Source organism: Botrytis sinoallii, assembly GCF_014898435.1.
Source record: "Botrytis sinoallii strain Bc 23 chromosome Unknown BSIN_001, whole genome shotgun sequence".
Taxonomy (NCBI): Eukaryota; Fungi; Ascomycota; class Leotiomycetes; order Helotiales; family Sclerotiniaceae; genus Botrytis; species Botrytis sinoallii.
The window spans coordinates 3176478-3204007 of NW_024066028.1; the positions used below are offsets into that span (position 1 = coordinate 3176478).

Consider the following 27530-nt stretch of genomic DNA (forward strand, 5'->3'; position numbering starts at 1 on the left):
ATGAGTTCGTTGTGTACACACGCTCATGCAGGCTGATATGGGATGCCATTGGAAGTGGGAGGAGAGATAATAGGTATTCTGTTCCTCGCTCATTGCGGCAACACACATGTCTGTTGGCCTAATAAAGTAAAGTCAAGCTAAGAATGTATTCTTCCGACAATTGTTTCTGCTTTTTTCGTGTGAACTTGACCTGTTTTACCAAGGAGTTTGATGCTTCGGTGAACTATACATGATGAAGACTATGATGATACTTCCTTTTTTTCAAGATTGCAAGCCTAACATTGTTTGCAAAGTCTTCGTGCTACATCAATTAAGCTTTTGTCATGACCAGAAGATCCACATCGAATATGATTACTTGAATCGAAAACTTCATCTTATGTGTTGGCTAAAACGTCAACAAGATAAGATGCACCTTCCTCATTTCTGACAAATTGGTGCTGATGCTCACCTCTGGAAATGCCAAAATTCACACACTTCAGCATCTTGACTTCTAAATGTGAACAATACCACACATCGGATTTTCGGAGCGATCTGAACATGCCCTTTGAGGTAGGAAGGACATGTTTGTCTTTCAGAACAGGAGAACACTATTTCACATGGTCAGAATGATGTATATACATTTTTCAAAGACTAGATAGCATGCGATTATTACACATTTATTTTGGTCGAGAAAATAAGAGGAGGGGATAAATTGGAACTTTAATCCTCTGTGAATTTTCCAGGTAATTACAATATAGATAACTTTACAAAACACCTCACCCATCACCAGGGATACAATGACTGCTCAGGCCTATCAAGTCCCCAATTCCCAATCAACATAGTTTTCAACACCCATTTTCACTCAAAAACAGATATCTGTGCAGGTGTTTTTCAACTTGAGTAATGGACCCCAGCTGGGATAAATAAACATCCATCCCAGGCCACATACTTCTTCCTCATCTTCTAGTCTACGTTTCTAATACTCTTGGAATCTATGCTCCGAACATTGAAACTCACTACATTCTTTCTATTTACTTAATCGTCATGCGAGAAAACAGTAGTATCTAGATATACATCGACCTCCCAGGGCGAAATAATGTTCTCTTTGTACGTAGATAAGTGGATAAGCATACCCAAATAACACAACATCACATCCACTCCCAAAACATTCCATCCCGAACTCAATCGTGTTGATCAAACACTTCATATCTCCAACTCACTAAGCTTCTCAACAAACAAAAATCATAAGTAAGTTCCGTTCGAGCTAAATTGAACCCCACTCTCCCCTCCCCCCTTTTATTTCTCCATTTTCTACTCTAGCCGAACGCAAATATTGCTCACCCATCTAGCTACTGTCAAGAAATAAAAATTGATATTGTCACTTCCATGATCAATGGATAAATTGAATGAATACCAGAACAGAAATAACTAAGATATATTCTGGCCTGTGCCTTATCAAATCCATCGAGGAGGTACTTAGCCCCATTTTTCTATATCATGGGGTATATTCCTGGGACTAAATAAAGTGCCAAATTGGTTGCTCTACGCCTGATCTCATATCTGTATCCATTTTCCCAAGGTAAATACAGAACCCCAAACACCGCGCTTAAGCAAAATAGCCTTCTCGTATCTTTCCTCCATTCGCCTTTCTCCGTCCCAAAATCCCAATCAAATACACATCTTAAAACATTAACCCCGCAGCCCCTACAGCCACAACTCCCATAAAAACACCCCATCTCAATTCTCCTTCTCTCCCCCTCCACCCCACCACACTACCTCCCGCAATACTACTTCCCGCACTCGTAACTCCACTCTCCACCGTATCACTCGCTTCCCCTTTAACCTGCTCTTTCACATTGTCTCTAAAAAACTCCTCTTTATCCCCCTTCCCCCCATTTACAACATTCCCCGCTGGCCAATACTCACACACTACATACCATCCCGGCGTATCGTTTTCTCCTGCACAATTGGTGCGCGCGCAACCGACAGATGTGGTGTTTGACCAGACTAATTGTGTAAAGTGACCTGTATCTTCGCTAAAACCTGGAGAGGAGTACGAATATTTGAGGCGTTCGAGACCCCAAGCGTCGACGGATGAGGTCGCGTTGGGATAGCCGGCCGCTAGATTTTCGCCTGTCGGTCCGCCCTGGTAATAGGTATTAGTTATTTGTTATTTTTGGGGGGCTTGAATTTATGAAGTGTCCAACTTGGGAAAGGGGGACGGGAGACAGAAAAGAAGGACTTGACGTACAGAATGTTTAAAGTCGCAACCTTTGGACCATTCCTTCGCTATTTTCGCACTGGTATCATTCCACTCCAAGTTACTAACATTTTGTTCTCCCCGATAGAAATTATGCGCCGCGATCATATCGGATTGGAATCGAGAATCAGAGGTGTATGATGTAGAAGTTGGTTGAGAGGCTGCCGATTCCGTGACTGTTGTAACAGTTGTGGTTTTTGCGGTCCCCAGAGGTATCAGGAAAAGCAGATTTATGGGTATGCGGATAAGCATTGTGAGATGTGGTTTTTTAATGGGCTTGTAGAAGTGATTCTATGTAAACAAGAGTGTCTTAAGAGAACTAACGTTACGGTGATAGCAAAAAGTACACCGTCGCAGCAGAAACACAGATATATATAGCAAATACCCTCGCGTCAGAAGTAAGAAAAGTCGTGAGATGAAAGTGAGATGAAAGTGAGATGAAGTCTGTGGTCATCGACATCATATAAATCTCACCCCAAGTCCTATAAGTCCTCGCATATATGCTCTTACTTTTGATTGGAACCCAACGTTCATCAGTCCTATAACTCCGAGCCTGGAAAGTGTAAACCAAGGACAAAAAAGTAGCAAATGACCAGCATTGCCTCACCGGCGTACAAAGAAAAGATCCGGAGAACCCTTGGTCATACATTCACCTTTCTACTTTGATTCCCGACTCCACTAACCTTGCAAGCAACCTCCACTCAAAAAGAAGCCCCCATCTCACATCGTTTCGTTATATTAATCATGTTGTGCTGGTGCCAAATGAATGGATGATTTGCATTCATTTACTTGTTTCTTGATTTCGTGTCTCGCGAAGCATGGTTGGTCGTGAAGAGGCATAATAATAAGAAAGATCCAGACCAAATGACTAAGCGAGAAAACGGGCGCTTGGGGGCTATGACGTAATACCGCTGTTCAATCAATTGCACGAAATCCGGGGAGAAGTCTTAATTCCTAAGGGTCCGCACTTTAAATTCTATTGAAGAATACCTAGTAGATAGTACAATTTGTTAATGCCCGGTTACTCCACGCCGCTTCCATTCTTTTTAGACTATTTCAGTTGAAAATCTTTTTAACATCTAAGGCAATTCATCCACATTTCCATTCAAACCATTGGTATCATTTGCCTCTGGAGTGAAGTCCTTAACATCCAATTTTTCAACAATTTTATTCCAGCCAAATGTATCCTTGAGCTTTCCTGCTTGAATTCCCTTAAGGGTGGTGAGAAGCTTCGCGCAGATAGCACCGGGTTCTTCGGAGGATGAAGGGATATATTCTGCAGTTTTGTTATCGGAGTAACGGGTTATGGAGCGAATTGGGACAAGAGCAGCGGCAGTCCCGGCGGCCATTACTTCGGTGAAAGTGGGGAGTTCTTCGTATTTGATCTAGAAAGATGAGGGTTAGAATAGGTTGAATGTGAGTTGGAGGTAACAAAATGGATGGGACATGGGAATTGCACAAAAAATAAAGGAGGGGAGGATTGACTAACCGAGCGAACTTCCGTCTTCCACCCAAGACTCTTTCCGATTTCCAAGATACTATCAGATGTTACACTAGCAATAACATTCTTACTATCCGGTACCACCAATGTAATGGAATCTCCCTCCTTCTTCGCGCCAATGAATCCACTTGTAGAAAATTCGTCGATTTCGCTGCGCGTTTGACTATCCAAATGCAATGTTATACCATATCCCTCGTTTCTGGCTTTATCACTCCATCTCAACACTGGCGCGTAGTTTCCTCCCACTTTTGCGCTTCCGGTTCCATGTGGTGCAGAACGATCGAATTCCTCGAGAATCAAGCACTTCACTGGGTGTACACCATGGTAAACGCCTACTGGGAGGACATAAACACAGAAAGTATATTCCTCTGGGGGACTCAATCCCAACTGAGCACTGGAACCAAAGATCAAAGGTCGGATGTACATGGCAGCGCCTGTTTCATGAGGTGGTACATATTCTGCATTCAAAGAGACAGCAGCATGTACACAGTCCATGAAGACATTCTCAGGAACAGGAGGAATGGAGATGAATTCTGCAGAGTGGGCTAGACGAGCGGCATTTTTGGTAGGACGGAAAATGGTAATGGAGGAGTCTCCGGGAGTGCGGAAAGCTTTCATGCCTTCGTATGCTTGTTGGCCATAATTGAGAGCGGGGGACATGCCATGAAGACGGAGGTAGGGATCGGTAATGAATTTTGGAGGGGTCCATTGGCCGGTTTTAACTGAGTAGTGAGATTCGATGTGGCCGTTGACTGAAGGAGGAATTAGCTTTCTGTGGACGAGACTTTTGACAGCAGTCAATTGAGTAATAATAGGAAGGCTAAGACAGAGAAATTGATATTACCTTCACGGAATTTGAAGCCAATATCACTCCAGTCGATTGTGCTAATAGGGGGAGGAGGGAAAGCCATATTGATTTGCAAAAAAAGATCTGATGAGAATTGCTTTGAAAGTCAAGATATCCAGAAATTTGGAAGTAGCACAGCAAGTATTTAAGATGGTGAAGGATTGAAGATTGATAATAATGAGTCTTTCAATGTTTCCACGGAAATGTAGTAAATACAACACAGTCAGCTAGCTCAAAAAATATTTCATGTTTCCGAGCTCGGAGAACGCGGGGCAGAAATGACGGAAGGGGAGGAATGATGCTCCGAGATGTACCTGAAGAAATGGGGGCGGAGAAAAGGAAATGTTACAGCTTTGTAGCCAATTAAGATACGATCTTGAATGAATATGAAACAATCAAATAGAACGAATGAGAGTCTTGGAATTAATTTATTCGAGGGACGGCGATTGCTAAAATAAGAATTTATCACGCTATGTACCTATGTACCTAAGTAGGTAGGTACTTGAGGATGAATTTGTCGAATGTTCGGAATCAGTAGTTTCTTTCTCACTCGTTTTCTCAAATTAACATTAACATTCATTACTTTGAATTGATGCTTCTTTTTTTCCTTTGTTGCTGACATCTCGAACAACGCTACGAAGTATCCATCGAAACATTCGGAGCCGAGTTCATTTCAAGAAGTTGGCCCTTATTCTGTACCGTTAGCCAACCATATCACAATCATCAATACAAATAATAATTCCTCTTCGGTCATAATACGGCATGGCTCGAAAGCCGCACTTTACTCTTGCGGGAATAGCTGTAGCAGCTTTTCTATGCATATTCTTTGTACTCACATTTCGCAATCAAAATCATGGAACGAGAGCTGTCGATTATGGCACAGAGAGCGATTATAACGCTGAATTCCCTCTGGATAAAACTCCAATTCTCGTCGATGACAATCTTCTTCATGGAGCAGCCACTGCCCCTAAGCTGGAAAATGCCACTTTAAAGTATGTCACCCATCTGCAAAATGCGGTTGGAATGATGTGATCTTTATACTTATTAACATTCTCACCCTCTAGAGCGGAACTCGGCCACGCAGCCTGGAAAGTTCTACACACGATGATGGCCAAATTCCCCGATAAACCTACAGAAGAAGATAGCTCGGCTTTAAAATCCTACATCCATTTATTTGCGCGCCTCTATCCATGTGGCGACTGTGCGCGACATTTCCAAGGGCTATTGAAGAAATATCCACCTCAAGTGGCAACGAGGAGTACGGCGGCGGCGTGGGCATGTCATGTTCATAACGAAGTCAACAAGCGTTTGAAGAAAGAGATATTCGATTGTAGTAAGATTGGAGACTTCTACGACTGTGGATGTGCCGAGGATGGTGAGCCGGGGAAAGCTGGCGAGGCAAAGACACAGGTTAAGAAGGGGGAGGGAGAGGGTTTCACGCCATTGGAATTGGATAAGGAAGGGTAAGTTTTCCTTGAGCTTAAACGTCTTCTTGAGGGGATGATGTGATGCTAATATAATGGGTGTAGTTTGACTCGGGGAGGTTAAAGCATTTGGAATTGAGTATTAGTTCAGGAAAGGAACTTCTCGTCTGGCACAAGCACGTTTATCTGATTCTAATTCTCAAGAACAAGAAAAAGCTTGCCTCAAGTCTCTCACAACTATGGGGATACAAGATCATGTATGATTAGGAATCGAGGTCAGGAACTTATCGAAAGAGGGCGTTGATTAGATTTTGGACTATTGGGGATATTGTTATCTGGATTGGAATAGGCAGGGGATGTTCAATATGTTACGCCCAGTATCCATTTGTATAAATTGTAAACAGCATTTATTAGCGTAATCATTTATTTCTTGAACTCGAAACTTTCACTGCTATGTATGTATATAAGAAGACTAGGTACACGCTACCTCCCAACTTTTACAAGGCCTAAGAAACCTCACCGGGAGCAACCCTAAGAAACGGGAATAACCGCCCAAGCTCAAATCACTATCACCACGTGATCTACCTCACCTTCGCGCTTGCTTGCCTTGCCTCGCGTCTAAGGTCTGCCTGTTCGAGAGCTTCAAATCGGTAGCTCATCTTCCACCCCGACGAACATAACGATTAACGATTCGCATTTGTTTTTTCTACATATTCCAAATTAAAGAAGACCAATATTAAAACTTTCAAGATGGAGTTTGGAAACACAGGAATGTTGAATGAAGGTATTTGGGTATCCAACTCAGCTACCAGTGGAATTATAGCTAACGAGAGCTTCTTGAAGATGGTATTCATGTGGATATGGATCGTTTGAAGAAGGGAGAAGTCAAGTAAGATCCCTAGGTAGCCTGGCCTTATATTTTGAGCTTTACTGATTGATATGATAGCTTAGGAACCTCCATGTAAGAAGCCTAGAGACCACGATAACAATAATGTTCGATTCGAGATCAGCGTTGACATTGATTTCAGTATGGCCATAAACTTTAAGGATGGTGTCATTTTGGGTCAGTTCCTTTAGCTCACAATCTGCGGGGTAGAAGAGTTACTGATGGATATATTGGACAGGTGCGGACAGTAGAACAACCACCGGCTCATATATCGCAAATCGAGTTACAGACAAGCTCACCCAAGTACATGATACAATTTGGTGTTGTCGATCAGGTTCTGCGGCTGATACTCAAGCTGTTGCGGATATTGTTCATTACCAGTTGGGAATGTATGGAGTTTTGAATGGCAAAACACCAACCACACAAACGGCCGCCGCTATGTTCCAGGAACTTTGCTACGATAACAAGGATCAATTGAGGTATGAATGTTGTTCAGCTCCGCGAGTTTCTTGTTCTAATTTGGATTTAGTGCTGGTTTGATTATTGCTGGTTGGGATGAGCGACATGGAGGTCAAGTCTACTCGATACCGTTAGGAGGATCGTTACACAAGCAATCTTATGCTATTGGAGGTTCCGGCTCAACATACATCTACGGATACTGTGATGCAAACTGGAAGGAAGGTATGGAAGAGGCTGATGCTGTTGACTTTGTTAAGGGCGCACTGCAGGAGGCTATCAAATGGGATGGGAGTTCCGGAGGTGTCATTAGAATGGTGGTTTTGACGGCTAAGGGAGCAAACAGGCATCTGTACTTGCCAGACACGAATTATACCGTCCGTCATCAATAGATGATGAATCAATGTACGAATGGAACCCGACCATAATACCATGGAGTTTACGCAATGGATTAATTTGCAAGGTTTCATGACGGTCAATCCAGGGAAATTTGCATTTTAATTGAAGCGGTGAGATTAAGAATAGGAAGATTCTCATGTGTGGCTTCCATTCCGAATTTTAATCGTATCACATTTCTAGTGGGAGTATGATTTGATACTCTTCCGTGTTACAACATGTGTGATTGTTATAGGCTACGGGGCAATTTTAAATGAAGAAGAAGCGATAGGATCATCTTTATGCTTCTAATGATATGAAATTAAGGGTATCTCGGAGTGTTGAGTTGTGGATGGATGTGCCTGTGGTTAGTTACTCTTGGTATGAATTTGAAGGGAATACCAGCGTTAATTAACTCCAACAACTCCTTTTAGATTTCAAGAGCGATACCGGTCTAGAATCGAATGCAGAGTAGGTATATATATAGGTACATATAGGTATATATCTACATAGGTACCTAAGTGCTCATTAGATAGGATTTATTGATTCGCTCTAGATGAATCGAATTTTGAAAGCGAAAAGGAGTTGGAAGATGCTAATACATAGACTACTATTGAAGGATGTATCCAGTTGAGGATGTCGGGATGAACTCTTCCTAGGGCCTGGGAGATATTGATTGAAGCTGTAAATTTATACGATATATGGAATTTAAATGGAATTTAATATGATTGATAGATCCATGGATTTACTACTAGGTAGGTATTGGTGTTTGATCGATTATGGAGATCTATTTAGTTCTATCTGCTTTTGTTTTTTCTTGTAGTGATTTATTACTTATTGTATTTGAGTTGTTGACTACTATCTACTAGGTATCTAGATAGATTATTGGAACTACATAGGCATCTACTACCTACTAGGTAAATAAACGGACTATGACTTTGATAATAATTATAGATGATCAATATAGATAGATACTAAATAGATACTCAAATGCTCGAGGTCATCATTAGTATGTACAATTTGGACTACAACTTGTACCCTCCTAGGTGATGGTATCATCTATTATCTACCTAGTATTCATCATTCATCATTCTTCCTTTTCTTCCCCTTCTTTTTCCTACATCCATCTCTCTATTTCCTATTCATCTCTTACTCAGGTAATTATCAGTCTAAATCTACTATATGATTCCATACTCTATCATATCGTATTCCTCTTCTCTCTTCTCTTTCCATCTCCTTCGATTGATCGGTCATTTTGATTAAATGATTTATTTATTACCTCAGGCAATACTCGTCCTCTACTTTGTACTTTGCCAATTCAGGGTTCTCATCGATCTCCAAGTATTCGTCATAGGTAACTTATTTTCCACGGATTCCCAGGTCCTTTTACTGCAGTCGGCCAGCGTTCGGCCAGTGGTAGTGAATCGATTGTACCACACCCAGCGCCCTCTCCACATCTTCTTTCAACCCGACAGCCCAGCCGCCCCAGTCAGTACATACCTAGTACATACCTTCATACCCAGTATCTACCCAGTCGAGCCAGTCAGTACTCTTCCATCAACCACCTTCTCCGTCCAAATCTCTTTTCCATAATTCACGTCCCTCAATCATAATTATAATAATAATAAAAATCCCCCCCATCAACTTATCAACTTATCAACTGATTTACTACCTATTCTCTCCCTCTCTTCCTCTCTCTCTCTCTCTCTACCTATCTACACTTGTTTGTCTCTTTACTCAACTTCTCTTAATACAACAATTAAAGTATCAACATTTTCGATTCTCGTGAGAGAAATTGTCCTCTTTTCTCCCATAATCGTTGAATTGTTTTGATCAGGAATGCTGCAGGTAAGTCTTTTTTTAATCTTCTTTATATCTGTACATCTGTGCCAATACGGTGCATGCCCATTCAAGTCATCAATCAGTGCCCAGTGTATGTGTGTGTCTGTTTGTTTTGTTATAGTGGAATCTCTCGTTACCCCCACGAAAGATTGATAAAATGGCCAGAAAATGGCGCGTCGTTTGTCAACCTTTGGGTTTGTGGTCGCAATCTCACAATTCATAAACAATCTTCGAGAAATGGAAGTTTGCATCAGGAGATAGTCGGCAGATGTTCCAAGAGTCAGGAAGGATTGTTTTGATGTTGGCTTGTTCATTTACCTTTTTATCCGGTACCTACTAGGTACTTAAAGACCGATCGATAGGCAGAGTACCTTCACGATAAGACTTTCTGAACCTTCTGGCCATCCTAGCCACCCTACATCAACAGCAAGGCCTCAGTTGGCACTCACTTCTTTGGAAAGAAGACATTCCTATCATTATTATATTCTCTCTTGTCTCTCCACATCGTTCCAGCCATCGCAGTTTTGGGACAGAATCAAAGAGCTAATCGCAACGACTGATCAGGTTTTCACGACCATCACATTCACTTGATATGGCTGCGGTGATTGATTTTGTGTCAGATTCATCACGCTTCCACCCCCATACAATGATACCCGCTGCAGGGCATCATGGTTCTTCAGAGGATTCACCATATCGACAACCTTCCCGGTCGAGAGTCGAGCCTCCACCAAGTCCGAACCCCCACCCCACATCAGTAGTTGATGGTACCCCTCCTCCAAGCGCAAATATGCAAGCCAAATATGGCGACTCTCATGATGTAGACCACCGCACAAGAGTTAAACCCGAGCCTCATACCAAGTCCGAACCTATTTCTCCTCCTTCGAGCTCCAGTCCAAACACGAATTCACATACACAACAACAATTTACAAGTCAACAAAATTTCCCTCCATCTGCAGCGCCTCATGCACGAGCCGAGCATTCGCATACCTTGAGCACCGATTCTCCTTTAAGGCCTCGAATGACATCTGGGACATCTGAGCGGACAGTACCAAGATCGGCAAAGTCTCTCGATGATGTACAGAATTATGGTGGTAACACGATCAAAGTTAGAGATTTGGCACATATTGAAAGTTTCGCCAGCCCAGAATTCCTCTCATCCAGAGGTCAAATTGGAGGTTCACGGACAGCAGATGAGCCTGGATTAAAATACGAGATCAGTGGTATGCCCATTACAGATATTATTGAAATGGTAGCCGGACTCTTGACCAAAATCACCACCACCAACGATCGTCAACATGAAACTTTACAAAGATCCATTCCATCTGCCGAAAATACAGCCAATCTTACTGGACTATCCTCGAGCGTACTCGCATTTCACGGAAAGAATGTGCCTAGCATTACCATTTTGAGTTATTTAACTAGAATACACAAATACTGCCCAACAACATACGAGGTGTTCTTGAGTTTGTTGGTCTACTTTGATAGAATGACGGAGAGAGTTAATGCGGAACCCATAAATGCCATGCGACAAGAAGCCATGGATCTGGATGGTTCTCGACCTTCGTCTACTTATTCTGCAGAGGGTTCTGATTTGGCGGATACCCCACCAGGAGCTAGAAGCGTTCCGGAGCTCAAATCCGAGTTTGAAAATGCTCAATACTCTCACTCACAAGATCCTGAACCTGGATTGGCTCAGTTCCCCCTGTCCCACTTCTTTGTAGTTGACAGTTTTAACATTCATCGTTTGGTTATTGCTGGTGTCACTTGTGCCAGCAAATTCTTCTCTGATGTTTTTTACACAAATTCGAGATACGCCAAGGTGAATTTTATCATGAAATACTACTTTCCTCATGCTAACGTCTGTCTAGGTTGGTGGATTGCCGTTGAATGAATTGAACCATTTGGAGCTTCAATTTTTATTATTAAACGACTTCCGATTATCTGTTCCCGTTGAAGTATTAGAGGCGTATGGCACAATGCTTGTGGATTTTTATGCTCGAGAGATCGTTGATCAAAAACGAGCAAGTGGGATGACAGATATGGCATATAAACAAGAAACAGCATCTTGAGATGTCAACGGTACTCATGTTTTCGAATGTAAGAAAACCACGAAATATTTCTTCTTCCTATGTCAATGATTGTCTGTGGGTACAACAGATGTTGGTTATGTTAAGACAAATGGATGATAACGGCGCTCAATAATGATGATGATCATGATCTTTCAGCGAGATAGACTTTCTTCCACTTTTGTATGCGAGGTCAACGGCTTCTCTCGTTTCTATACCTCGTATTTGAGATGGTTTTGGTTTTGGAGCAATCGATCATAAAAGATACCCTTCTTCTTTTACTCTCTCTTAATGTCACTTCGCAAAGACTATAAGATCTTAAGTTGGTTCTATCAAGTAGCAAATGCTTTCTTTTTTTTGATAGCCTGATTTTTTTGCTGGTGCAGTCAGTCACTGTCTAGGATTACATGGGATGACGTTAGATTTCACATGTTTCTTTCTTTCCCATTTAGGAGGACTTCATTATGGATGGAGAGACACAAAGATGTAGCAGATACATGGTTGAGTAGTATTATATCGATGCACTATTTTGAGAGATGGAGAAAGATGATGGAAAAACAGAGCTGATTTGGATTGATTTGGATTGGAGTTGATAACTATCAAGTGTAACTTTGGTTGCTTGAAGATAGGCGGATGGATCTCAAGATTTGATGGGATGGAACAGCAGAGCAGAACAGACAGAGCAGAGCAGAGCAGAAGCTATGATATGAGTTATGACGACTACACACGTTGGAGATGGGTGGGTGGATGGGGATATGAAATTGGGGGAACATGAAATTATAGATGGATGGATGAATGGATGGATGGCGTTGGGGGAGTAATTAGTTGGTTGGCGATTAGCGCTCATTTGTGTGTGTCTCTTTCTTATACGTTTTTATCAGGTAGCTTTTTCTTTTTTGGTTTTCTCTCTTCTTTCTTTTCTTCATCTTTCTTTAGGTTTGTAGGGTGAGGGGTATGTAGTTTGAAGAGTGAGGTGAGGTGAGGTGATGTGATGTGATGTGGTGTGGTGAGAATTGAATGGATTGATTCATTGATTAATTTGGATTGCATGGTAATGAATTGAATGTGAATGTGTTTGTGATTGTGTAGTGTATAGTGCGTAGTGTGTGTGCGTATGAATTGTGTATAAGAATGATATTTGATATTTGATATCAATATCGAATCAACATGTCTTGTTGAAAATGTATGATTGGATGCGTATGCGATGTTAGAAATTGATTATGTGGGTAGATTGGAGGAAATCTGAGGAGATTTTTGGGGGAGGAGGGTATGGGGAAGGAGGGTAAAGAAGAAGAGGGGAAGAGGAGAAGAGAGAAGTATAATAGTATATACATATACAGATACAGTAGTATACTTACGTACTTACTTACTATTTGTATTCATCTGTCTTTATCTGTCTTTATCTATATCTAGGTAGCTATGGGAAACGAATGAGGTGTTGATGAATAGAGGTGTTGATGATATATTATATTAGATGAATGAAGTAAATCAAATTGTTTTTTTGTTTTTTGTTTTTTGTATGAAGAGGGGAAGAAAGGAAGAAGGGAAGAGGGGAAGAGGGGAAGAGGGGAAGAGGGGAAGAGGGGAAGAGGGGAAGAGGGGAAGAAATCAAAGTATAGCAGAGTATAGTATGTATATAGTAGAGTATAGTATATAGAGTAAGAGGAGTAGAGAAAAGAAGAGAAATAATATATATATATCAATATCATCTATTTCTGATCTGATTATAACTCTTGTATGTAAATTCCCCGAGAATTTTATTGTGTATTGTTGGTTGGTTTTAGTTTTGGTTTTGATGTTGATGTTGCTATTGATATACTAGATAGATAATCTGGGATTTATTAGAATCTTATATCTTTCATTTTACATCTAATCAAACCCTCAAATTACACATCAGAAATCTTAAATCTTAAATCTCGATTTCAATTGCAAGTTCCAAGTTCCTAACTATCTCAAATCTCTAATTATTTCAAATACAAGTCCCTAACTATCTTAACAAACCAAACCAAACCAACTCCCCCTCCCCTCCCCTTCCTCCCCCCCACCTTCCCAAATAGAAATAAGAATAAACAAAGAATACCAAATAAAATCAATGATACGCAACCGAATCGGCGGATCGATAAATCCATAGCCGCGACGACTTTTGATCATGGTGAGGGAGATGATGTCGGCGTTGTGCCAGTCTGGTGAAGGTCCCCGGGGGGAGTTGGTTAGTTTGGTGGGTTTGGAGTGAGGAATTGGGGGAGGGGTAGGGAGAGAAGAATGTGAAAAAAAGGGGAGTGAATAGGGAGGTATACACAACAACAAAAAAAAACTCACAATCCCCCGTCAACCCATGCAAAAACTCTCCATGCGAAATAACCAAAATCTCCACATCCCTCCCCTCCCCCCTCTTCCTCTCCCTCTCCAACCCTTCCCTCCCAAGCTCCCACAACCTCTCCAAAACCCTCTGACTCCTCTCCCTCTGCTCCCTACTCTTCCTCCACCTCCCCCCCACAAACCCCCCATCCCTCTCTCCATTCCTCTCCCAGCCCTCCCCCACCCTCTCAAAATCCACCTTCACCTTCATCCCCATCCCCATCCCCACCCCCTCATGCCTCCTCCTTAGCTCCGCCACTGGCGTCCCCGTACAATTCGGCACGGACCCGTATTCGCGCAGCTCCGGATCGAGCATGATAGGGATCTTGGTGCGGGGGGAGAGGGATCGGAGTGCGGTTTGGAGTGTGCGTCGCAGAGGAGAGCAGAGAATGTGTTGGGGACGGAGGTGCGAAAATTGTCTGCGCAGGGTTACACATTGGGATTTGCCGTGGGGGGTCAGCGGGGGATCGGTGAGTTCTCCCGCGCCGCGCGTGCGTAGGTTGTTGTAGCCCTGAGGGGTGGGGGGTTAGGAGAGCATTGAAAGGAGAGGATTGAATGGAGAGGATTGAAAGGGGAGGATTGAAAGGAGAGGGCTGAAAGGGGGGAGGGGGATACATACTTCGGGCGTGACGAACAAAATGTACGATTATTCTTCCAGGACGGGGTTTGGGTTTGGATTTCGGTTTTGGTTTTGATTCTGGTTTTGATTTGGGTTTAGGAGGAGGAGGAGGAGGAGAAGCCACTTTCTTCGAAGCAGGTTTATGTTTCGATTTAACATTCTCCCGCTGAGGTGACGGAGAGGAGGAGATGATTTTCGCGACCAGAAACCCATGATTTGTTTACTGCAACTGCAACTTCTTGCTTTTGCTTTGCTTAGAAGCTCAGGAAGTGATGGATACAATCGAGACTCGAGAATCGAAGCGATGTATATCAGTCCCGAAACCCCGTATACCCGTGTATGGATTAGAGGAAAAGCAAGAAGCTAGAGCTAGAATCTTGAGCTTTAGTCTCTCGTCTCTCGTCTCTTTAAATCTATATATACAGCAAAAGAAGATATACCACTCGTGACAAGCAATCCCCGCAGGAGAAGGAGGAGGAGAACCCCATAAAGATGAAGTCATCCTGGAAGAAAAAGCCATGCTAACGAAAGGCGATACTACTAGGTACTCATTCGCGAGTGGTGGCTAGCTCGGTATTACACGGAGATAGATTTAGATTTCTGCCCAACGAGTTAGCCACTTATTTACTAAACTGGGGGGTTTACATATCATATAGGGTCATGTAGTAAATGTATTAGGTGATAAATCCTCAAGGGTTGAGATGCTCCGACTATCTCTTTCGCGATTACGCGTCCACGTGCATGGAAGAGTATTTATTTCTCTAGGAATTTAGGGAAGGAAGGATGAGGAGAGCGGGGGTGAAGTGGCCATGGAGGCGTGGGTATGGTGATGGATGGAATGGGTCTTGAGATCGGTCGGGGGTAAAAACTTGAAAAGGAAAGGAAAGGAAAATTCTTTTCAATGTGATCGATTCTTGATGTGAGCATTTTGGGTACATCGTGCTTCTCAGTAGGTGAGGTATATATATTCCAGATAATTGAATCAAGGGAAATTCAGATACTGTGATGAGAATCATCCCCTGAAGAGTGAGCCGCCTCTCCCATTTTCACACGATGATCAACCAGAAAGTTTCACCATTTTCACCAGGTATCAATCGCTAGGTCTTGAAAACGGCCATTCGACTCACTGTAGAGGCAATGATCGATAAAAGTATCAGCCAAATGCGGAGAACTTTCAAGCTATTCAGCTCTTTCTCCAGGGGATATACGAATCAACCATGAGTATGTGGATCCCTACCGCCGCCGCCATTATCATTTTAACCCCATGGAAATTCAGTTCCAGGATAAATGACTGCAATGATGGCAAATGAAGTTGTGAATGAATGGTGACTTGACAATTGGTCACCACAAAATTACCAAAGTGGGAGGAAAGTCAGGGGCACAGAGTACAAAGAGGCGTTACCCCGTCAATTACTGCACTGTGACTTTGTTCCATTTCTCAGATGTATTTTGGCGACTGTTATTTCTAGAAGATTATATGGAAAAGGAGCTCCTGGCTTTGAGTGAGATTGTGAGAACTATGCAACCAATAAGATAATATAGCAGAATTTGTTGCATGTCTTAAAATCAAGGAGAATTTTTCCACCACTGTCGACTAGAGACAAGACGCTAATTGAAAGTGTTAAAATGCCTTCCATACAACAACAATAGGATAACGTTGGAAAGGTTTTGTTGCCAATCTGAAAAATGGGAAAGTTTGCCTACCACTGTATACTGAGATAAATGGTAGGGAGGTATGGTAACTGTCAACTCTTCTCAATCACCCAGAACTTTCCAGCGTCAGACTGACTTGTCTGTAACGGATCACGTAACGCCATATAATGAAAGCAGTAGAATAGAATAGAAATGTACCACCTTTCCTCAATTGTGATTGTGAACAATATTGTAATCATGATGCCATGTCTAATTTGAAGCAGGTAACGCAGGCAACCTAGCTAAGTTATAGAATGGCACAATCCAAAGTATTCACCAAATTCAATAGTCAAAATCATTAACAAAACTCAGATCAGGGCGTAAATGCATCATTAGAGTATCATATGCTGTGATCAAGCTCAAAACCTTTTGAGCCATGTAAAATGTGAAGGCAGGTGTTGATACAGTGGGGTTCTCACACATACTTCTTCGACTATTCCTCCATCTTATCTCCTTCAGCCGCCGTCTCAGCCGGTTTCTCTTCTTCCTCATCATCGTCACCCTCCAAAGCCTTCTTCGCTAATTTTTCAGCTTCCTCAAGGATATCCTTGGGTACTTCCTCGTGTCTTCCCTTTGTTGGCCCATCAAGGTTGCTAATCCAAGTCATCTCAAGCTCAAATTCCTTATCCTTATTGTCATCATGCGCAACATAGATAATTCGTGCGGCCTCCTTAACACCATCTAATAAACTCAAATTGCCAGCTGCAAGATCCAACTTCTCCAATTCGGCCTTTGCGACTTGACGTCCTTTACCGGTGGCAGCTCCATAGTAACCCCAGTATAATCCACTTGGTTCAATCATGTAAAGACCTGGTCCTCCATATTTCTTGCCCTCAACCTTTCCTCCGGAACCAATGATTGGTCCACTTCCTACTTGTCCATCAACTGGTAATTCTTGTTCGGAATCATAACCTGCGACGATTGCAGTTATACCGAAGGGTCGTACGGATGAATAGAGAGTATATGCTTGAAGATATCCACCCATTCGACTAGCCAAATCTGCGGTTGTAATTGGAGTTTTGTAAACGTTACGCCAGCTTGCAGCTTCATCGCGGGCACGGGAAACGAAATGTCTACCATCTGGTACTAATCCTGAAGATACCTATAAAAGGATCATTAGCCATTTTATCACTTCAAAATGACCATCCAAGTATCAGGATTGTACATACAGCACCCATATGTCTATCGATTGTCGCAATACGTTTGTTGGCTCCAGCCTTTAGGAGCTTGCTGGTAATGACCTTCTCAACTGCAAGCACAACGCCATCTTTGCATTTGATTCCAACAGAAGTTCCGCCATTTTCAACTGCCTTTACTGCATATTCGACTTGAAAGTTCCGTCCATCAGGGGAAAAGACGGAATTCGAAAGATCATAACCTGTACCTATCGAAGTCTAATACAGGGCAGGAAGTTAGCTTAAGAAGCTCATTTATTTGATCCAAACCGCCAATTTGGATAAATTGAAGCTTACCATGATTTCAAGATTTTAATGGAAGATATTCGAAAGCTTTAAAGACAATAATTGGGATGAGGTGGTGTAATTTGAGGGAGATTTATTAATGAAGCTCTTTAGATTCTGTATATTTAGAGCTCCAGGCCACAACGAAACGCGTTTAGGTTGGAGGGCGGCTCTTAGCGTCATCTTTTGAAATTCAAGCCTTAATGATAAGGTGTCAATATATCTACCAGACGAGGCAGAAGAAGATTGGATATGGATATGAATCACATGACGATAAGAATGTCGATCGGAAGAATGATCGGATAAGGTCAACTGGTGGGCGATAAAGAAAGTTAAAAGAAGTCAAAGGGTCATGACCCCTGACAGAAAGTGATACTCAATAGGTGATACCGAGATACCCAATGACCATAATGACATGGGGGGCTTTGAGGGGGAGAGGGCGTCACTGAGAAGGAGAAGAGAAGGAGAAGAGAAGTCTCATACAGGCACATAGCAGGTCACTTGAATTTCATTCATTATCATTTTTGCCTTGAAGTTGCTATGCTTCCATTTTACGTCCACCATACTTATACCTGCGTGTGATGAAAGGAAAGTATAGAGAGTTCTCAAAGTTTATACGAATAAGATACGAGTAATATACGAAGTATATACGAATAATATACAAATACAACATTGGATTAGATCTGATGACGCTCCGCTGGGCCACTGCCGTGGGGGCTTTTTCGCTTCGCTCCAGTTCGTCTGCATACGGATGGATGTATCTTAATACCTGCCCAGTAGGTAGTCAGGTAGTCATCAGATCAGACAATTGAATGAATATGAATATTTCATTTCAGAAGATGTACATAGTAGATTGGAAAAACCTAGAGCGTAGCGAAGAAGCCTCCACGGCAGTGGCCCAGCGGAGCGTCTTTGATATTTCGTAGTAAGTACTTGGTAGGTTTATTACTCAAATCAAATAAAGGGAGACATGGGAGACATGAGAGACACAGGAGATACAGGAGATACTTTCCCTAGACAATCTTCCCCTCGATCAAATACCCAAGTGTACGAAGCAAGTACCCTTCATTACATTCCCAGTCTCTCTCTAATTTATTGGTACCTAATGATCTACAAACAACTGTTCATCTCTTTCTTTATGTGCACGCTTGCATTGTAAAGCATGGAGATCTGAAATGAAAGAACATCCTGATCCCAGTCGAGCCCGCAAATTGAACCCAGGTGATACTCGTGTCATGGAACAATTGGCAGATAAAGCAATGAACAGTGTGACGCTAGCAGCCCAATATGTTTCGAAAATAGAAAATTAACCACCTTAGACACTTTGAATGATACTTTTAATAGGATTTGATGGTTTTTATGGTTTTTTATGGTTGGAATATCATCTTTGATTGTCTTTTACCGTCTTTGATGATTTAACAAGAGGGGTGAACCATTCACATCTCTACCCAGCACGTGCTTATCTCTCTTTGATACGATACACTGATTGGTATTAGTACGGAGCACATTGATGAGGGGGAATATCAATCAATATCCATATCAATATCGATGGTAGATCTGTATCTATATAGGTAGCTATCTATCTCTCTTCCTTCAACTCCTTCCTTCCTTCCTTCCTTCAACTTTCTATAAACTCTCATAAACTCTCATATCCCTTTTCAATTTACAAAGCTTATATTGCCTTGCCATTAAATGTTTGGAAAAGAATCACAATCACACACGAGATTACAAGACACTTGAAACATTCAGATTCATCCCAACTTCGGTGGCTTATTGGGTACCGCTACTCTGCTGAACCATTCCAAATAAGCTCAATTATCAATCATTACCATTACCATTACCAAAAGGTCTCCCATCTTCCTTCCCTCCCCTACCCGCCATCACCGCCACCTCTTCTATTCCATCAATCAATCCATCTCAGGATTCCCTTCCCTTAATTTCTCTCAAGAGTCATTCTATTCTCCCCTTTACTTCAGTACATACATAGCATAGTCAATAATAACAAGCAAAATCATTTTGCACTTGTCCACAAAGTCTGCTGCTCCATTCTCTTGCATACATACCTGCATGTTCCTCTGACTTTTAGCCTTTACTCCAAATCAGATCAACATCCGATTCGAACATTCTGCGTTCTCAGAAACATCCTGCAACAGTTAAATTCATTTGCAAGATTGGTCGTGCAGATTGTCATCTCGTTTACAACATAAGGTATGCTATCCCTTTTTCTACCTGCTCTCCTCCAAATAACTCAACTAACGTATCTGCCACAGTATCGAATAACTACTTGCACACATATACGTCATGGCTACACAAGAAGAGCTCGCGATGCTTTTCGCTCGTAACCTTTCCCTCCACAACCCTCCTCCTCCTCCTGCCCCCGTAGAAGAGCCAAAGGAAGTTGAACCAACATACACATACTCTATTTCTCAACATTATACCCATTCCGCACATGTTGCTAAGCAAGCATTCAGACCTGCTTCCGAACCACCTCAAACAGATCAACTTACAGTAGATATTATACTTGCCAGACATGGTGTCGATTCTTCTTCTTTATATCCTACCCAAATCGAACTTTTCAAAACTGCAGATGCTACTCAGCAGATGCGCTTGATTGAGTTATGGAGAATCTGCCCACCATACAATGGAGGACATGCGTTGGCACAAGATCTGTGGACTGGTCCTTCTACTAGCCTGGAGCAGGAAGAGTCCATGGCCAAGTTGAGATATGAACGTCAAATGATGGAAGAAAGAATGTCTCGAACACAAGATTCAAGTATGGACGATGACACTATGAGTGATGGTAGTAGCCACGCTCCATTGACACCAATTCAAGGTGGGGATGCCCGTTGGAATCATGTTGAGCATGTTGAACCTTATATGGCATCTGGCTATGAAATTTTAGCTGCACGAGAATACGAACAATCGACTGGTCCTTCAAAGGATATCTACTCGCACTTTGGATCGGCAGTTGGTGGACCTCAATACAAACAGTCTACAGACCCAGTCTATAACAATGTCGAAGCCGTTCATGGATACCCAAATGTTGAAGCGATGGAGAACCAGTGAGTATTCCCTTCATCTCAAATTAATGTGTTGGCACCTTGATCTTTTCCCTCTCCCCTTTTTCTTTAACCCCACCTCAAACGATCCCCACTCCGAATACAACCCCACCTTTGAGTAGCTTTTCTGCACACGTGGGTTTTACTAACTCGATCATTGCAGGTATGGAGCATTTCAGAATTATCAGTTTGGTGGATACACAAATGGAGGCGAAGACGAGGAGATGTTGTAAATAAGAATACGTTTTACTCTAGGTAGCTATAGTTAGCATTTCTATAGAGATGAGCATATTAGGCATGGAATATGGGGAAAGTTATTATTGTTCGGCGAGACATCACATGGATTTTGTTTTTGTTTTTGGAGGAGTATCGGGAAGGTTATTAGGACATTCATGCATGGAGTATATCTGCATTTGCATTCTTCTACAAATTGTGTTTTTGAAGGCTAGTGGTTGGTCAAGGACGATGATATCTTTGTCTTTCATGTATTTCTTCTTCTCTTGATTTATTGTTCTCTTTGTGTGAGGTACGTACCTTCTGATCGACCCGCCCCTCCACCCTTTCCCCTCTCCTCTCCCCTACAACTCTCAGCATTCCATACCCTTTTACTCCAGTTTTATATGCCACTTTCAACTTTAAATCACACCAATATCAACGGCATTCGCTACTCAAGGTACGCATCAAGACCCATCTCTTCACCTTCCCCGCCCCACCCCCTTTTTGACTAAAATACCTCTTACTACTCACATGAAAGCTTCCCCCTCCTGGACTGGCAACTACACCATCAAACACATTGGATCTGGATCCGGACCTGGATTTTCGTTTGTTTTACTCATGCCCACATTCTTTTCCCGTGGTATAGGCATACATTGAACGTATATATGTAATGGAATACATAATTATTTTATAAATTTTGAGTTTTGGTGTGAGTGAGGGTGCTGTGGTGATTTCAATCGTATGAATACCTAGGTACTCTTTTCTGCTCTATTTGTCATCTTTCTCCTCCTTTCTCAAGTCTGAATATAATATACATTGATGTATATTCTTTATCTTCTCGCTGTATTTATTTACACCATTACTCTATTACGCAATATATCCCCTTCTTCTATTAACTCCCCCTCCTCTTTTATTTTGGATCTTTCAGTGTGTAGGTATAGCTCATCTCTTGCAATCTTCCCATCTCTCTTCTAGCCTTCTCTCTTCTTGCATCTTACATCTCATATCTTAACACTTACTCACTTATTTATTACTTACTTACTTCACTCACCTGCTCGCTATCCACTACACCCATCCACTCCAAAATCTACTTTATCAGCTCTCTTCACACATACCTACCAACTGATCTATCTAGGTAGGTGGGTAGGTAGGTAGGTGGGTACTTACACGTCCTAAACGAGGGAGCGGAAGATCCCTCCCCCTAGGATATTAGCATCAGAGGCTAAAGGTAAAAAAGATCATTTTGAATATGCGCTATTATATCATGTCAGTTCATATTATGTCATTTCATATCATATGACATATCTGCGGTGTATGTACGTATGTTTGTATATCTTAATTTCCAAGTACTTTCTCATAAGATGTATGTATGTATGTATGTTCTGTCTGTATGTATATGTATTTAATTCTATTCCCTCAATCCAATCCAAAAGGAAAGAAAAGAAATAAAAACTTTACAGAAAGAGAAAGAGAGAGAGAGAGAGAGAGAGAGAGAGAGAGAGAGAGAGAGAGAGAGAGAGGAGAGAGAGAGAGTAGAGAGAGAGAGAGAGAGAAAAGGAAAAATAAAAATAAAGAACGCCCTCGCTATGCCGCCAAATTAGAACCATTCATAAAATCATCTATATCATCGTCTCAGTGTATTGTTCCCGATAATTATCCCATTTCAATCATTTCTTCTCGTAAAGAAATGCAACCCATCAATAAAAACATTCTAAGACAATTGAGCTAGCTTTTGTAAAGCTGTCAATACACCTGTTGAACGTTAGCAATCGATCAATCATACAATTATGATGAGTAGAGACATACCAGTAACACCTTGGGTAAGTGTATACCCAGCTTCAGTATTTCTACTACCCAGACTAACAGTCGTAACATTATCAACCTTCTTAGCTCTACCCAAATCATTCGCCCATCTAAAGATAACTTCATCATCCCTACCATCACCTATCACTAGTAAGAAATCGACAGGAGAAGTATGTTCAGCGTTTGGTGACATGTCTTTTGCAAGACCTTCAAATATCTTCATGGCAGCTGTACCCTTTGACCAGTCAATTGGTTCTACTGCAACAGCTCCTATAATGGACGTTAGCAGGTTTTTCGTAAATTTAAAAAGCTAGGAATACGTACCTTCAAGAGGAAGAGCTCTAACTCTTTGCTCAACACATGCATCATTAATGTGGCTTGCACAATCACCTGCCTGTCGAGTTGCAGTTTCGAAGTCTTCAGCATTCTTGTAATGGAAGATCAAACTACAATGTCTCGTCTCAATCCAAGATCCTGGGGTTCGCTCGGTATAATAAGCCATGATACCTTCAACTGAATCTTTCCAGGCGCGCATTTTTTCGGGGTCGGCCATCTCGGTCCATTCCGAAGTTCCAAATTGTCTAAGGAAACATCCATTTTCAGCAATGAGACCAAGACGTGGAACCCGTTTGAATAAACGGTCAAGCTCCTCTGGTTGTCTGCTAGACATTACATAGACTGTATTTCTTTCGTCTTGTAAAATATCATTAAGAGTATCAATTGTGCGCTATGTACTGTTAGCATTAACCTGAGATCGAGTATTTTAAAATCACTTACTTGCGGGCTTGTTAAAATGATACTGCTCGGTGAGCCCCATGATGCCAAAGTTCCTTCATAATCAATAATGAATAGCCTACGCTCCGATTTCTGATACTTTTGGCCGAGTATATTGATCGAGAGACGAGGAACAGATGTGGTCTCCCTCTTATGCTGTTCATCATAGACCTTGTCGAGGCGATGAAGGAATTCATTAAACCAGTGTTCACCTGTGTGGTGCATGACAGCTGCATGAAGTTTTGTAAATCGTTCTTCTTTCTCTTCATCCTCCATTTCAAGAGCTTGTTTGATTGCATCGGCGCATTGGCGATAATCCCAAGGATTAACAGATAGTTCATTACCACCGAAGATAGAAGAACTACCAGTAAATTCACTCAGAATAAGGGATCCATGCTTGTTGTGGCCTTCAAACTTGCCATCTTGACAAAACAAATATTCATGACATGTTAAATTCATTCCTTCACGCTGACTTGCAATCATTAGGGCATCAGCGACTGTGAGTAAAGCTAGATATTGTGGATAGATGATGTCCTGCTTCAGGTAAACGACTGGTTGATAAGCGAGATTTGCCCATGAAGAGTTGATTCTAGTAACAATATCTGAAACAGTCGCATCGAGTTCGGCATTCTCTGTGGTAGAGGTTGCTACTTGGATAAGAACAACTTTGTCTCGCCATTCAGGGTATTTATTCAGGAATAGCTCATAAGCCTGGAGGAAAAGAGTTAGTAGTTGTTCAGGAAGGACTTCATTAGAAAATTGTATCAAGTATATTCAGAAGAATAAAAAGTAGACATAAAACTCACCAAAAGCTTAGGTCGTACACCTCGTACATGATCCAACTTATCTCGCGCAACAATAAGTTTCTTGCCACGGTATCTCTCTTGCATTGTGTTCAGCCAATGGGTAGCTTTAGGGTCCAGGCGGTTCATATCCAGAGCAACGGGATCAATTCCAATTGCGAGGTTAATGACATCGATGAATCGATCCTCGAGTTGAATACCATCATTTGTGGCTTCAACCATCAAGATACGACTGCAGGTTTGCAAGAAATGGCGTGCATACTCTTGAATCTGGAACCCAATAAGATTTGCTCCTAACATACCCTCAAGTAATTCCTTGCGAACTGCCAAGCATCGAAATACTTCTGAAGATGGAAATGCAACGTGAAGGAAGAACCCAATCTTAGCATCTGGAAGCTTTTTACGGATCATCGAAGGTACCAGTAGAAGATGGTAATCATGAATCCAGATAACATCGCCTCTCTTCCATGACTTGACGATCTTGTCTGCGAAGGCTTGATTTACTTTGACATAGTAAACCCAAGAATGATCCTCGTAAGCCTTGCTTTTGGGATTGTCGGGAATCTGGTAGTGAAAGACAGGCCACAAAATTTGCTTGCAATAGTGCGTGTAATGACCATCGAAATCGCTATCTTTGCAGAAAACTGTCAAAGAATCGTACTCTGTAGCCATACGATCCTCAATGTCCTGCTTTTGTTGACGTTCGAGAGCATCCGTTGGCATTCCAAGTGTACCGACCCAAATCTTATCCTCAAGGTTTCCGCTTCTGACTGCAGCTTGCACAGCATTTCTTAAACCCCCATTACCTTGCTCCGCTGGCTCAACTTCCCATTCGGCATTTGCGAAAACCCTATCATGACTGTCACTTCTTTTATATTGTGGTTGACGAACTCCAGCGCTTCCAAGAAGCTCTGCCTTCTCCTTCATTTTATTATGTTTAAGAATATCTGCGGGAGGAGGGGAACTGGCTCGGGAGCGTGGTTGGTTGAACATCTTTCCTGCACCCCATGCTGGTGAATGGGGATCGCTGGGCGCGATTATGGAATGTTGGTTCTCTTGTATGGGAAGGGAGGCTTTTAGGTTTAACGGGTCGGTTTGAGCGAAGAATTGTTCATGATCAACATCGTGTATTGGTGTTGCTGGGGGTGTAATATCTCTCTGGTGGCCAAAAAGACTCGGTTTGCCAGTGTCGATTCTGGTAGTAGTTCTTCTAGCAGCACCTGGACGCCCAGAGCGGGAAGCGTCTAGTTTGGAATCTGGGTGAAGCTTGGATCTGGTAGGAGGACGAGAATTATTGGAAGGAAGTTTGAAGTTAATTGTGTTTGGGAGAAAACTATATTAGAAATACTCATGTTAGTTTTTATCATTAAAAAAAAGCTTGGAGATGAAATCGCAACCAGACAAATGTCTCCAATCTTTGTGACTTTAAAGCCAGAAGCCTGCCAAGTTTAATAGCAAAACTTGCGGAGCTCTGAAAGCATATATTGTAGTACAAAATAGTGTTGGGTTTCAACTGTGATGGTCGAAAGAGACAATAGACATAGGCCTAGCACCGAAATGATCTTGGGAGGGAAACACGTACAGGGAGACCACAAAGACGGTCATGATGAAATTTCTGGCGAGATCCTCAAGAACGAAGAAGGAGAATGAAATTCAAAGTAATTTGTTTTGTAAACTGGTAATCGCGCAATCATGAGCTTCGTGAGGGTATGCTGGGTTGTGTTGTGTAGCTTGATAGCTTAACAAGATCTTTCTTTATTTGAGGAGAGCAAGGTCGAAGGAGGGGCAGTAAATAAATCGATAGATAGGTAGATAGATAGATGGTGGGGCAGATGTGTGAATTCGAATCAGTGAAGACAGGAATACCGGTAGATGTGTAAAGCAGAGCAAGAAGGAATGCAATAGATAGATATGAGTGTCGATGGAGAAAAAGAGGGATTGTGATTGTTTGAAGGGGCTGAGCTGTATTTGAAGTTTGGTCTGGTCCACGAGTAATAAGTAGGAAGTTAGTAAAATCTTTCTTGAGGCCAATACGTGGTAAAAGGCGTAAAGGATAGGAAAGTTCTAAGGGACACAAGGGTATTGCCGGACCAGTAAAAGAACAGAGGAAGCACGCATGCTTTGTTTAAACTTACAAGTTGGAAGTTTGAAGTTGGATTCAACTAGTCGAATGATTTATTTTGGGTTTGGGGGAAATGCGGGAGAGATGCAATGCTAGCAGGATGAGGTAAGGTGTGAAATGAAGTAGTAAGTATACTTCTTCGTGGTACCAGTCGATATGTGATAAAGAGAGAGAGAGAGAGAGTAGGAAAGTAGACGGGTAGATATATCTATCTCTCAGTCCTGGTGGTATTCATTCAATATGGCATGAAAAAAGATTTCCTCATGTCCCTCTTTTCTTTTTTAATATATCAAAAGCTAAAAAGTTCTTACATGGTACTTTCTAGAGAATTCCGTTTCTTCATAAAAACCATTATCTCATAGCCGGAGCATTTTATCCATTGAGTTTACGTCAGGCACGAGAAATCGAATATAACATGACAATCATGACAATCATGACATGGATTAGATACGCAAGTATGCAATGTGAATCCACATCCCGCCGCGATTGTTCTCTATCAAATGTTGAATATATACATCCTCTTTCAGGGGAACACGCTCACGGTCTGTCTGTTCATTGTTCAATACCGATTCCATTGAAGCGATACTTTGTACGATGTACGAATACCAAGGTATATTCCCTAGACACCGGTATACTTGAGCCATTTTTGGATAATTATAGCTCAGTCCGGACGATCTTCTTGGATATAAGGTTAGTCCCTTAGTATATACGTGGAAACATAGTTCCCCAACAGTCAAGACCCCTCACGACTAAGACGAACGCGCCATCTGGCTAGCTTTGGCATGAAGCGTGTAATGTGTATGTACGGCAAGGGACTAAACTCCCTCGCTACTCTGTGCCTCTCCCAAGTATACATCGAGAACTCTATTTCAACCAATCCAAACCACAGCTGTCTCGATCAAAAGAAAGCCTGTGATGGTGGTGGATGGCGGTGATGTGCTCAGGACCTCTGTAACTAACCATTCTTACCTACTCAACAATTCCTCTT

At 42.0% G+C, this 27530-nt stretch overlaps 9 protein-coding genes across 9 annotated transcripts; 4 read left to right on the forward strand and 5 right to left on the reverse strand.

Moving 5' to 3' along the window:
- Nucleotides 1–1660: 1660 nt before the first annotated feature.
- EAF02_000683 (uncharacterized protein) lies at nucleotides 1661–2491 on the reverse strand (the record flags this gene model as incomplete). The annotated part of the gene is made up of 2 exons (XM_038896731.1): nucleotides 1661–2125; nucleotides 2231–2491. The coding sequence occupies 2 exons, from the start codon at nucleotides 2489–2491 to the stop codon at nucleotides 1661–1663; spliced, it is 726 nt and encodes a 241-aa protein (XP_038763590.1).
- An 827-nt stretch (nucleotides 2492–3318) lies between these two features.
- Nucleotides 3319–4651, reverse strand: EAF02_000684 (uncharacterized protein; the record flags this gene model as incomplete). Its single annotated transcript, XM_038896732.1, has 3 exons — nucleotides 3319–3624; nucleotides 3729–4492; nucleotides 4585–4651. The coding sequence occupies 3 exons, from the start codon at nucleotides 4649–4651 to the stop codon at nucleotides 3319–3321; spliced, it is 1137 nt and encodes a 378-aa protein (XP_038763591.1).
- A 698-nt stretch (nucleotides 4652–5349) lies between these two features.
- On the forward strand, nucleotides 5350–6135 carry EAF02_000685 (uncharacterized protein; the record flags this gene model as incomplete). The annotated part of the gene is made up of 3 exons (XM_038896733.1): nucleotides 5350–5579; nucleotides 5652–6050; nucleotides 6117–6135. The coding sequence occupies 3 exons, from the start codon at nucleotides 5350–5352 to the stop codon at nucleotides 6133–6135; spliced, it is 648 nt and encodes a 215-aa protein (XP_038763592.1).
- Nucleotides 6136–6761: 626 nt separating this feature from the next.
- EAF02_000686 (uncharacterized protein) lies at nucleotides 6762–7745 on the forward strand (the record flags this gene model as incomplete). The annotated part of the gene is made up of 6 exons (XM_038896734.1): nucleotides 6762–6795; nucleotides 6855–6900; nucleotides 6958–6972; nucleotides 7040–7074; nucleotides 7136–7376; nucleotides 7427–7745. 6 exons carry the CDS (start codon nucleotides 6762–6764, stop codon nucleotides 7743–7745), a joined length of 690 nt encoding a protein of 229 aa, XP_038763593.1.
- Nucleotides 7746–9300: 1555 nt separating this feature from the next.
- On the forward strand, nucleotides 9301–12677 carry EAF02_000687 (uncharacterized protein). Its single transcript, XM_038896735.1, has 3 exons — nucleotides 9301–9576; nucleotides 10135–11389; nucleotides 11439–12677. The coding sequence occupies exons 2-3, from the start codon at nucleotides 10163–10165 to the stop codon at nucleotides 11637–11639; spliced, it is 1428 nt and encodes a 475-aa protein (XP_038763594.1). The 5' UTR covers nucleotides 9301–9576; nucleotides 10135–10162; the 3' UTR covers nucleotides 11640–12677.
- Nucleotides 12678–13628: 951 nt separating this feature from the next.
- On the reverse strand, nucleotides 13629–14826 carry EAF02_000688 (uncharacterized protein; the record flags this gene model as incomplete). The annotated part of the gene is made up of 3 exons (XM_038896736.1): nucleotides 13629–13819; nucleotides 13956–14505; nucleotides 14656–14826. 3 exons carry the CDS (start codon nucleotides 14824–14826, stop codon nucleotides 13629–13631), a joined length of 912 nt encoding a protein of 303 aa, XP_038763595.1.
- Nucleotides 14827–16534: 1708 nt separating this feature from the next.
- EAF02_000689 (uncharacterized protein) lies at nucleotides 16535–17942 on the reverse strand. The gene is made up of 3 exons (XM_038896737.1): nucleotides 17778–17942; nucleotides 17475–17699; nucleotides 16535–17407 (listed from the first exon to the last, which is right to left on the reverse strand). Exons 1-3 carry the CDS (start codon nucleotides 17778–17780, stop codon nucleotides 16739–16741), a joined length of 897 nt encoding a protein of 298 aa, XP_038763596.1. The 5' UTR covers nucleotides 17781–17942; the 3' UTR covers nucleotides 16535–16738.
- Nucleotides 17943–19290: 1348 nt separating this feature from the next.
- On the forward strand, nucleotides 19291–21780 carry EAF02_000690 (uncharacterized protein). Its single transcript, XM_038896738.1, has 4 exons — nucleotides 19291–19798; nucleotides 19852–19973; nucleotides 20036–20827; nucleotides 20988–21780. Exons 3-4 carry the CDS (start codon nucleotides 20067–20069, stop codon nucleotides 21055–21057), a joined length of 831 nt encoding a protein of 276 aa, XP_038763597.1. The 5' UTR covers nucleotides 19291–19798; nucleotides 19852–19973; nucleotides 20036–20066; the 3' UTR covers nucleotides 21058–21780.
- A 971-nt stretch (nucleotides 21781–22751) lies between these two features.
- Nucleotides 22752–26025, reverse strand: EAF02_000691 (uncharacterized protein; the record flags this gene model as incomplete). Its single annotated transcript, XM_038896739.1, has 6 exons — nucleotides 22752–22792; nucleotides 22847–23113; nucleotides 23168–23570; nucleotides 23621–24328; nucleotides 24424–25753; nucleotides 26003–26025. 6 exons carry the CDS (start codon nucleotides 26023–26025, stop codon nucleotides 22752–22754), a joined length of 2772 nt encoding a protein of 923 aa, XP_038763598.1.
- Nucleotides 26026–27530: the final 1505 nt, after the last annotated feature.

Coding starts and splice junctions, on each gene's coding strand:
- EAF02_000690 (XM_038896738.1), top strand. CDS start 20,067: ATGGCTACACAAGAAGAGCTCGCGATGCTTTTCGCTCGTAACCTTTCC. Junction 20,828..20,987: donor GTTGAAGCGATGGAGAACCA/GTGAGTATTCCC, acceptor CGATCATTGCAG/GTATGGAGCATTTCAGAATT.
- EAF02_000689 (XM_038896737.1), bottom strand. Junction 17,408..17,474: donor TCGATAGACATATGGGTGCT/GTATGTACAATC, acceptor ATCCTTTTATAG/GTATCTTCAGGATTAGTACC.
- EAF02_000687 (XM_038896735.1), top strand. CDS start 10,163: ATGGCTGCGGTGATTGATTTTGTGTCAGATTCATCACGCTTCCACCCC. Junction 11,390..11,438: donor CAAATTCGAGATACGCCAAG/GTGAATTTTATC, acceptor ACGTCTGTCTAG/GTTGGTGGATTGCCGTTGAA.